This window comes from Centrocercus urophasianus, unplaced genomic scaffold (genome assembly GCF_019232065.1).
Source record: "Centrocercus urophasianus isolate 14NV4802_14NV808 unplaced genomic scaffold, USGS_Curo_1.0 seq_486, whole genome shotgun sequence".
Taxonomy (NCBI): Eukaryota; Metazoa; Chordata; class Aves; order Galliformes; family Phasianidae; genus Centrocercus; species Centrocercus urophasianus.
Window position 1 is genome coordinate 8,564 of NW_024885073.1, and position 11,864 is coordinate 20,427.

Consider the following 11,864-nt stretch of genomic DNA (forward strand, 5'->3'; position numbering starts at 1 on the left):
AAGTTATTGCAAAATAATCAAAAAGTGACATTTTCTTCTCCTGATTTCTTCCCACAACCTTTGTAAATATCCTGAGACTGTTTATATGAAGATGCAGTTTCAGAGACCTCAGTGGAACAACAGATGCCTAAACCACAGTGCAGGGGAGGAAAGAAAAAGTGGCCGTCTAAGCATGTTTACTTTCAGGGACAAGGAAGTTCTAACTTGTCCCTAAGTGGTGACTCATCGGAGCAGGGCTATAAATGTGAAGGTAACTGCTCTCTAACACATCAGACATCACAAATCCAACATAATGCTTTCAGCTGTCTTCTTCTTCTTGCTGGGTCTGTCACTTTGTCTGACAGTCCCTGTTCCTCTTGATGATAGCCATGAATTCACAGAGGAAGACCTCCAGTTTGCAGAGGTACAGTATAAATTAATCTGCATGTTTTATAAATAGTTGTGTAGTTAGAAATGCATGGAAACTAGGCTTATGACTTTTTTTTCCTTTCTTAGCGCTACCTCAGAACTCACTATGATCTCCGTCCAAATCCCACTGGTGTTATGAAGAAGAGTGCCAACACAATGGCCTCTAAACTTCGAGAAATGCAAGCTTTTTTTGGTTTAGAGGTGACAGGAAAATTAGATGAAGAAACATACGAGCTCATGCAGAAACCAAGATGTGGTGTTCCAGATGTGGGGGAATATAACTTTTTCCCTCGAAAACTCAAGTGGTCAAAAACTAATTTAACATACAGGTAAATGAATGGCATTTTGAGTGTTCCGTCATTCCAGATAACTTGTCACTTAGGTTGCTCAGTATACAAAGTTGATGGGAAAAGAGTGTGTTCAAGTTTGACAGAATTTTTATTGCTATTTAAAATTCTTTGAGTCCCTTAGAGAGTTTCAGTAAGGTCCCCTAGACCTGTCTTACAGTCCAAGGAAGGAAATAAAAATTTTCTTCCATTGTGCTTTTTCATGTAGTAGAGCTGGTGTGTAAGCAAGCTGAAGTGAGCTGGCTTCCATGTAGATACTGAGCACATCCACAGTTCTAAATGAAAGAGGGATAGGAATCACGCATCTCACCTCTGATCCTCACAGAGCTCAATCACTAGATCTCTCTTGTCTCTGGTTTGGCATCTGCTCCCTCTAGACCTGTCCTAGACAAATCTGCCAGAGAGGGAGCTCTCCCACAGCATGATGGCTTCATTTTCCTAAATACCAGTGCCATCCGTATGGTGTTTCAGTTAGCTGCAGCCAGTATAAAATCACTGAACTCTTTCAGAGATATCAGTCCAGTATCTGGTAAAAAATATTACTTTAATGCCGGTGATGCTGGCCCACAAAGCCTCTTTGGATCATGCTTAGCCTCTGCAGAAAACGAGGGTCATTAGACATTTTAAATGGCATTAAAATAGTTTTAAGTTAATGATATGGCTTAATGAATATATGTCTTTTTCTAAATACTCAGGTAAAACTAATTATAGAGATCTGTTGAATCTGAGTAACCACAGTGAAAATGGAAATGGTTATTTTTATTTCTTGGAATATTGTATCCAACTGTTCAGGTCTTTATGTTCAGATAAGAACATAGGGAGGTAACAAGCAAAGCTTTTTAATGCAGTGTACAGACAGATGAAAGTGTATTAAATACTTTCTTCAATCTGCATAATTAAACCAGAGACATTATTCTGTTTGATAGAATTGTGAGTTACACTCACGATCTGAGACGCGCTGAAGTAGAGAGAGCCTTCAAAAAAGCATTCAAGGTTTGGTCTGATGTGACACCCCTTAACTTCACCAGAATACGAAGTGGCACTGCTGATATCATGATCTCTTTTGGCACTAAAGGTAAGACAAAGCATGTTCTTCTTACGTTATAGTTATATTGTTGCCAATTAGATGAGATATAATTGATTTAATTGGTTTGAGTGCTATTTTATAGAACATGGTGACTTTTACCCTTTTGATGGACCCTCTGGATTACTGGCTCATGCCTTCCCTCCTGGTCCAGACTATGGAGGAGATGCCCATTTTGATGATGATGAAACTTGGTCAAATGATTCTAAAGGTAAGAGAGGTTCCTGAGATTATTTTAAATGGTGATGGACAATTGTAAATGGTTTTGTTTCGGTCTGTTTTTTTCTGTTTACTGTTCTTTAGGTCGTATGTTCACTGTCTACTCCTTGGAAAGTGGATTTAATTGCTAATCATAAATGGGAATATAACATATGCAAACCATAAATTTTAAGATATACATATCTTAAGTGGAGCAATTTTTAAAAATGCATATTTAATGTGCTCTGTCAGCTTGGCATTTTACTTACAGCTCATGGACAGCTAGTCAGGAATGACCTCACTGTATCTTTTGGAAAAAACATATGTAGTGGCTAATGGAGTGAAGTCCAGCTGGCAACCTGTTACAAGTTGTGTCCCCCAGGGGTCTGTACTGGGGTCCATCTTATTTAATACCTTTATTCAGACCTAGATGAAGGGATTGAGTGCACCCTCAGTAAGTTTTCAGTTGACACCAAGTTGGGAAGTAGTGTCTATCTGCCTGAGGGTAAGGAGGCCCTTCAGAGGGATCTAGATAAGCTGGATCACTAGGCTGAGGTGAATGGGATGAGGTTCAAGAAGGCCAAGTATCGGGTTCTGCACTTTGGCCACAATAACCTCTGCAGCCTTACAGGCTTGGGGATGAGTGGCTGGATGACTGTGAAGAGGAAAGGGACCTGGTGGTGTTGGTTGATGCTCAGCTGAACATGAGCCGACAGTGTGCCCAGGTGGTCAAGAGGGCCAACGGCATCCTGGCCTGCATTAGAAACAGTGTGGCCAGCAGGAGCAGGGAGGTGATCGTCCCCCTGTACTCAGCACTGGTGAGGCCGCACCTCGAGTACTGTGTTCAGTTTTGGGCCCTCACTGCAAAAAAGACATTGAGGCCCTGGAGCGTGTCCAGAGAAGGGCAACGAAACTGGTGAGGGGTCTGGAGCACAAGTCTTATGAGGAGTGGCTGAGGGAGCTGGGATTGTTCAGTCTGGAGGAGGCTCAGGGGAGACCTCATTGCACTGTACAACTTCCTGAAGGGAGGTTGTGGTGAAGAGGGGTTTGGCTTTTTCTCCCAGGAACAAACAGGACCCGAGGAAATGGCCACAAGTTGTACCAGAGGAGGTTTAGGTTGGACATGAGGAAAAACTTTTTCTCTCAGAGAGTGGTCAGGCACTGGAATGGCTGCCCAGATAGGTGGTGGAGTTGCCGTCCCTGGCAGTGTTCAAGAGACATCTGGATGAGGAGCTACAGTTTAGCATTTGAGGTAGCAATGGTGATGGGAGGACAGTTGGGCTAGATGATTCTGCAGGTCATTTCCAACCTTGCAATTCTATGATTCTATGATATACTTTGCACAGCTGGAAGTCAACTACTCATAACTAATTTGAAAATTCCTCTCCTTGTCTATTCAGCAGAGAGCTTTAATGGAACAAAACATTAATTTTTTGTAGTGTTATTTCACCTTTCTAGAATTATTGCCATACAAAAACAATGCAGACTTTCCACTGGAAGTGAATTCCCAACAGAATTTTTTTTCTTTAAGTATCACTAAGACTTCATCCTAGATCTTTCAGCATCACTAAGAAATTTCAAGGAATCCATCAAGGAATCAAAGCTGCCTACAGAACAGTGTCAAATAAGAGATAGTTGAAGACCAGCTATGAGGCAGTTGATTAAGCCCTTCTTAAAACAAATGTTCTAGTAGATGGAAAAAGTCAAGAAATTATATATAATTCTTCCATTTCTCTCTCCTTCATTACCTCACATTAAATCACAGTGTTAAGGCTGAGTAGTCCAGTGCACTTTGGCTGTATGGGGAGGTATACATTTACTTCTGTTGCCATTTGTTATAGGATATAACTTGTTTCTTGTTGCTGCTCATGAATTTGGCCATTCGCTGGGACTTGAACACTCCAGAGACCCTGGAGCACTGATGTTCCCAATTTACACTTATACTGGAAAATCTGGTTTTGTGCTTCCTGATGATGATGTGCAAGGGATCCAAGAGCTCTATGGTAAGTCTGTATAATGTAAAATATGTATTGCCTGTGTCATTATAACCTGTTACAGATATGCTGCACAGTTACTAAAGGCCTTCAGGTGTTCAGTAGCAACACTCATGATTGATTAAGTCCTAATCACTGAACTCATGGCAATCCGACTAAAGGACAAAAGATGCTTAGATTTAGTAGTTCAGGGGGATAAAAAAGAAAGTAATACCGCAGAGGAGTGTTGGTAGCTGTGCTGTTTCTTTGATGAGGTGGAAAAAGAGAGCACACAGAGTCCTTTTATTTTTTTGCCTGAGAAGGTAAAACAGGCAGATATAGAAGGGAGAACAGAAATATTCAGGTTTCAGTCATGGAAAGAATAAAACTTTTAGAGGATCATCAGAATTAGGATAAAGGAAATTAGTCCATTTGCAGCTGAACTACAAAGTCTATAATGCATTTGGCTAAAGGAGAGAAAGAGGAAACAGACTTTCTCTGGTACAAATCATTTGCTATTCTGCTTTTATTCATGGTGGTTTTTGGGGACATTTCCATATCCTATTTAATATTATGAGCCATAGAACAGGAAAGCTGACAAACTGTTATCACATTATATCGTTCCAGGTCCTGGAGACAGAGATCCCAACCCAAAACATCCCAAAACACCAGAGCAATGTGCTGCAGATTTATCAATTGATGCCATAACAAAACTTCGTGGAGAAATGCTGGTCTTCAAGGACAGGTAAAGAGTCTGTTGTGTAATGGACAGTGGCTACTTGATAAAATTTGAGAGCCATTTGAGTTTTTCACTAAAGATCTATGTAAATATAAAAATTCCCAAATCAGCATTGATGTTTTTAAGAAGTTATATCACATGTGTTTTTAGGCAGGACTTGCAGTGCAATTACATCCCAGACTGCCCAACAACGTGAAGTGAAGCTGACATGGCTGAAGGCTGCACTAATTCTTCATATTTTTCATTTCACAGGGCTTTTGTCAATGCGCATAAATCTACTCGCATTCATTTTGATGAAGTTATACTAGATTCAGAAACCTTACATTGAGTGCAATTGTTTCTCTTATTCTGAATGAAAAAAAAACAACCAACCAGACATACAAAAAAAAAACAAAACAAAACAAAGAGCACCCCAACTGCTCTGTTATTCTTTTTTTCTGAACTAGGTTTTTCTGGAGACTGCACCCTCAGATGGTTGAAGCAGAACTTGTTTTAATTAAATCCTTTTGGCCAGAGCTTCCAAACAAAATAGATGCAGCTTATGAAAACCCCATTAAAGATCTTGTCTTCATGTTTAAAGGTGAGTTTTTTTGTTTTGTTGTTGGCAGGAAAATCTACACATTCACTCAAGTTCAATGAGAGACAGAGAGGTAATGAATGGAAGTACATAACATTCTATCTTCCTTACACAAAATACAATGAATGCAGGCTCCACCCCACGCAAACCTACATAACTTTCATTAACTTAGGAGCTGTACAATCAAACTCCTATGACTAGGATTACTTTTAGCATGAATAGTTTAATACCCATGGAGTATGTGGCCTAAGAATCTGTTAGATATATGAAAATAAGGATCATACCATCTTCATTTTATCATTCTCTCAAAGCTCAGCCTTTAGAAAAGAATAATACATGCTTTATTCCTATTTTCAGGAAAGAAGGTTTGGGCTTTGAATGGCTATGACATAGTTGAAGGCTTTCCTAAAAAGATATATGAAATGGGATTCCCAAAAGAAATGAAAAGGATAGATGCAGTGGTCCATATTGATGACACTGGCAAGACTCTCTTTTTTACAGGGAATAAGTACTGGAGGTAAGCTGCAAACAGACTGGTGCTTCTTTTCAATGCCCTTTTCATAACATGTGCAGAAGTGTCAAAAGATCAGCAAATATTTCTCATTATGCTTCAGATGTTGTCAGTCTATGTTTTTCACAGGTGTGACATTTGTCTAGAATATATCATGAAAGTGCATGCAGGATTTTTATAAATATATGAGCACAGCTTGTAAAAACTGAAAGAGTGAAAGAAAGGAAAGAACAAATTGCCCTATCCATGAGAGTCTATAACGTGGATGAATCTTCTAGATAAAGTTTTATCTTGCTCCCTAAAGTTGTTTGTGTGGCTCCTGTAGGAGCAGGACATCTAGCTTACTTGACAATGGCTGTTTTTCTTGGCCAGGAGGGGGGCTTGCAGCCAGGTCTCTCACATATTTAGAAAAGATGTTACCATCCCTTCCAATAATCTCCATGTCAAGCAGCCTGAGGGCAGAATCACACTGCTGATAAGCTGATGTACAATCATTTCTCTAAAATGGGTAGTTTATGCACTTTTGAAAATATGACTTTACTGGTTTTGTGATTATTGTGTTCTGGTGTAATGGTGCCCTACTTATTGCCTTGAGTTTTATTATTGCACTGAGCGTAAGGGATCGAATGGCTGCTGGCTTCTCTTGGTGTGTGTAACTTCAAAGCATGCAAGGGAACAGACCAGGCTAAGTTCTCTGAATTTTTATTTTCTTTTATGCTTAATGTAGTTATGATGAAGAGACAGAGGTTATGGACACGGGCTACCCCAAGTTCATAGAAGATGAATTTGCAGGAATTGGTGATAGAGTGGATGCAGTCTACCACAGAAATGGTAGGTAACCTGACAATGAAGCTTTATTACTATTAGTTGTGGCTGAAGCTTGACATTAATGTTCTGTAGGATATTCTGTCATTTGTAATTCTGACTTTTTTGACATCAACACTTCTGTTCTTGCCTAGATCAGGCTTCTGATCTCAATTATTCTTTGACAAGTATATTATTATAAAATATGGAGATGTATATCTTCAGAGTCAAAGTAGATAGTAACAGTAATAGTGATAATAGTAATAGTAATAGTAATAGAAATAGATTTTTCAATTTAAATTCATTTCAACTTTCTTTTTCCTCAGGTTACCTCTACTTCTTCAATGGACCGCTGCAGTTTGAATACAGCATCTGGAGTAAAAGAATTGTCCGCATCCTGCATACTAACTCCTTATTTTGGTGCTAAGTACAGATGAGTGCCATGCTACAAGCTGCAGAGCAGCTTTTAGTACACAGAAATAATAATTCAGGCATACAAGTTTATTAGAAGAAAGCAGAGTTCTGTGAAAAAGCACTGGCTACCTAGAACCAAACGTATACTCATATACTGTATATATGGAACTATACAGCTCTATGTCAGTCTGGAACTGCATTAAATTAATAGGAAAACAGGAAAGAAATGATACTGATTTTAAGGGGCATTACACCATTTAAAGTTTGTCTAGCATTAAAGTGAGGAGATGGATACATTCTTCATGATCATAAGCATGACTAAGTCCCAGCAATCTAGCAACTTCTTAGAACTGTGTAGTATTTCTGAAGAAATAGAGCTAATTCTCCCTGGAATGTTTTATTTTAAAATTAATCCTTGTGCTCTTCGCAAAATTATTTCTAAAGTACTGGGGATCCAGACCTGTAAGAAATAAGTCAGGACAGCATGGTGTTTCCCTGAGTAAGATAACACGAGGCTGCAACACTGAAGTTAGGGAGCCCAAAGTTATTTAAATGTATCCCCATCTAAATGGGAATGTCTCCCTAGAAAGAGATGTCCATGTTATATGTGAAAGAAACTGAATGCATAGAGGCAGCAAGGCAGCATCTCAAAGCAGACAGAAGAGCAGGAAAAAGGAACAGCACTCCCTGCAGAAATCATCAGTTTGTATGACACTGGAAAGACAGAAAGCAATACGAAGGGAATCACACAGGTTGAAGCCTTTCATCTGGTAACACAGCCCATGTTTCCAGCTGCTGTGAAGTGATTCAAGTGACATTCAAAGAGGTTATGCCTATCTGTGCTGGCAGAGAACTCAAACGTTCAAATCAAAATATTTAAAATAAAACCTTTTCATGTTTGTCACCTTTTCAGTATTTATAGCAATTGTTTTGGTACCATATAAATTCTGGGGGCTTCTTTTGTGATTTTTGTTGTTGTTTGTTTGTTTTGTTTTGTTTTCAATCACTGAAAATGAAATGGGACTGTGATTATTTCTCAGTTTAAGAAAGTAGTTTTAAATAAACTGGAGGAATGAAGTGACACTGTGGAATTGTTTCAATTAAGATATCCTTCACTGCATGTCATAAAAGCAAGATAGAGCTATGGACTGAAAAACTGAGAAAGCTATACTGTGCATTTTATTCGTCAATTTTTTCACCTCAAAATTCTAGTACATTCTTATCTTGAGGAGTTTTTACTAAAGTTTTGGTTTTTGTTTTTTTGTTTTAACATAATTGATTTTATAGAAAAGACAGGAAGAGGGAAAATACAAAATAATCACCAACCCCAAGCCAACCTCATGAAGTTCAACAAGGCCAAATGCTGGGTAAGGGCAATCCCCAGCACAGGTACAGGTTGGGAAGAGAATGGCATGAGAGCAGCTCTGAGGAGAAGGATTTGGGAGTGTCAGTTGATGAAAGATTCAACATGAGCCAGCAATGTGTGCTTGCAGCCCAGAAGGCCAACTGTATCCTGGGTTGCACCAAGAAAAGCGTGACCAGCAGGTTGAGGGAGGTGATTCTGCCCCTCTGCTCTGCTCTCGTGTGACCCCACCTTGAGTACTGTGTCCAGTTCTGGAGACCCCAACACAAGAAGGACATGGGACTGTGGGAGCATGTCCAGAGGAGGGCCACGAAGATGATCAGAGGACTGGAGCACCTCCCATATGAGGATAGGCTGAGATTTGGGGCCCTTCAGCCAGGAGAAGGGAAGGCTCCTGGGGGAAGGCCTTATAGCGGCCTTCCAGTACCTGAAGGGGGCCTATAGGAAAGCTGGGGAGGGACTTTTTGTAAGGGCAGGCAGTGGCAGGATGGGAGGAAATGGCTTTAAATTGCAAGAGGCTAAATTTAGACTAGATACTAGGAAGAAATTCTTTACTGTTAGAGTGGTGAGACACTGGAACAGGTTGCCCAAAATGGTTACGGATATCCTGGAAGCATAAAGCCAGGCTGGATGGAGCTTTGAGCAAACTGGTCTAGAGGGAGGTGTCTGTGTACAGCATGGGGGTTGGATCTTAAAGGTCCCTTCAACCCAAACCATTCTGTGATTCTATGATTCTATGATAAACTTCCAGAATAAGAATGAAGTTGTAATTAGCTCTTATTGTTACAGTAAGTATCATAAATGATTAAAAAATACTATGAAATTCAATTCCATACTAATTTGAATATTAATAACTAATTTAAACTAAAAATCTTGTTGTATTTTTTGTCTTTAAAACCAGCCCCCACCTTTGTACGTCAGCCTCCCAAGCAAAGCCCATTGAACCCGCACAAATGGCCAGGTTTACACAGGAACAGGCTAGGTGAGTTTGATTCTGTAATTCACATGATGCGGATGGTCAGATGATGTTGCCTATCATCTATTGTGGCCTATTCTGACTGTAAAATGGTAAAGTGAATGTCAGACCTTAAAATGCTTAAAAGACATGCAAGGGAAAACTACAAATAGGAAAACTTATGAAATCAGAATCCTGTTCCACAATATTATATTGATAAAACTGCTAGAAAAATGTCAGTATGATTCAGTATGATTCTCTATATCTAATAAACAGAAAACCATTCATTTCTATATCAGTGTAATTGTTGATAGACACTTGCCTGAGTAGTGCTTGACACTGGAATGCAGTTACGTTTAATCTCTCTTCAGGGATGTAAGGGCCTGGACATTTAACGTTAGTTTTCATTATTTTTAGTACCAAGATCAGCAAAATATTTTCTATAGTCAAAATAGTAAAGAAGCTTCCATGAGCACCAATTAATTCACGTAACTATGCAAATTTCTGAACATTTGGCATAGGAACAGGTACTGCATGGGAAGCTGGGCCTTTTAGAGTCTTCAGCATGATCATACCCAGCTGCTCCCCAGCCCAAACATTCACATTCCTGTTTACTGCTTGGCTGCCTGGAAGCAGCCTTCGGCACAGGTCCAACATGGCTCCAGCTTATGTGTCTGTGTCCCTGGCGAGAGACACGCGTCTCTGCGGTCAGCTCTACCCCAGCTGAGAGAAATACCAGCTTGTCAGTTCCTGGCATTCCAGGTCCTGGAAGGGACCACAAGAATCTGCTGCATGCTCCTCAGTAGCGGTTTCTGTGCTGACTGCACGATCCCAAAGAAGCAGGACTTACACAATGTCTCTAAGAAAAGACAAAATAAGAAAAGAACTCTAAACTTTCCAAAGTGAGAAACAAGGCAGCTGTCCACAAAACTGAATGATACACTGGAAAGGTAACAAATACTGTAAGAGGTTCTGTAATTACGTAAGATTTGCTACTAGCTGGGAAACTGACAAAGAAAATCAATGTTAGTGTTCAGTTTTTATTTTGGTATAGTCTCCAGAAACCTTCTGCAAGAACACTAGATGGCAGTGACAGATTTGCTCCCTGCAGGACCAGTGCAGAAACCCTCAGCCACAGGGGGCAGGACAAAAATAATAGGATGGGTGAGGAAGCTACAGCTACTTATGGCAAAGTCTTACAGTTAGTGAAAATATATCAAACAATAAACAAACAGCACCAATAAATAGAATAAAATGATTATATTTTGTTGAAGTGTGGATCTCCAAGGAATAAAGTAGAACACTGAAATGCTTAGGAAACTTACGGATACGGTCACTGTGAAGACCACTAATTTTTCAGCCCATTGATATTTCTTTTTTCAGTATCAATGCGATACACTTAAACAGTGTATTCACAGAGTCATAGAATGGCCTGGGTTGAAAAGGACCACAATGATCATCCAGTTTCAATCTCCCTGCTGTGTGCAGGGTCACCAACCACCAGACCAGGCTGCCCAGAGCCACATCCAGCTTGGCCTTGAATGCCTGCAGGGATGGGGCATCCACAGCCTCCTGGGGCAACCTGTTCCAGTGTGTCACCACCCTCTGAGTGAAAAACTTCCTCCTAATATCTAACCTAAACCTCCCTGTCAGTTTAAGACCATTTCCCCTTGTCCTATCACTACCCACCCTTGTAAAAAGCCATTCCCCCTCTTGTTTATAAGCTCCCTTCAAGTACTGGAAGGCCACACTGAGGTCTCCCCCGAGCCTTCTCTTTACCATGCTAAACAAGCTCGGTTCCCTCAAACTTTCCTCATAGTAGAGGTGCTCCAGCCCTCTGATCATCTTAGTGGCCCTCCTCTGGACACACTCCAAGAGCTCCACATCCTTCCTGTACTGGGGGCCCCAGGCCTGGACACAGTTCTGCAGATGGGGCCTCACAAGAGCCGAGTAGAGGGGGACAATCACCTCCCTCTCCCTGTTGGCCACCCCTTTTTTAATGCAGCCCAGAACACAGTTGGCCTTCAGGACTGCAAGCACACATTGCTGTCTCATGTCCAGCTTGTCGTCCATGAGTATCCCCAAATCCTTCTCTGCAGGGCTGCTCTCAAGGAGATCTTCCCCAGTTTGTATAAATACCTGTCACTGCCCCAGCCCAGGTGCAACACCTTGCACTTGGAAGGCCAAGTTTCTTGTTGAACCTCATTAGGTTTTCATGGGCCCACTTCTCCAGCCTGTCCAGGTCCCTCTGGATAGTTTCCCTTCCTTTCAGTGCATCAACTGCACCGCTCAGCTTGGTGTCATCCACAAACTTGCTGAGGATGCACTCCATGCCATCGTCTATGTCACTGATGAAGAGGTTGAAGAGCACCAGTCCCTAGACCAACCCCTGAGGGACACCATTTGTGACCGGCCTCCACCCTGACACAGAACCATTGATCACAACCCTTTGGCTGCGTCCAGACAGCCAATTTCTAATCCATCAAACAGT

General features: G+C 40.9%; 1 protein-coding gene across 1 annotated transcript; it reads left to right on the plus strand.

The window, feature by feature from the left end:
• Positions 1 to 275: 275 nt before the first annotated feature.
• On the plus strand, positions 276 to 8,138 carry LOC122168984 (collagenase 3-like). The gene is made up of 10 exons (XM_042834701.1): positions 276 to 403; positions 496 to 737; positions 1,682 to 1,830; positions 1,925 to 2,050; positions 3,879 to 4,040; positions 4,638 to 4,755; positions 5,196 to 5,329; positions 5,684 to 5,843; positions 6,565 to 6,668; positions 6,968 to 8,138. Exons 1-10 carry the CDS (start codon positions 293 to 295, stop codon positions 7,066 to 7,068), a joined length of 1,407 nt encoding a protein of 468 aa, XP_042690635.1. The 5' UTR covers positions 276 to 292; the 3' UTR covers positions 7,069 to 8,138.
• Positions 8,139 to 11,864: the final 3,726 nt, after the last annotated feature.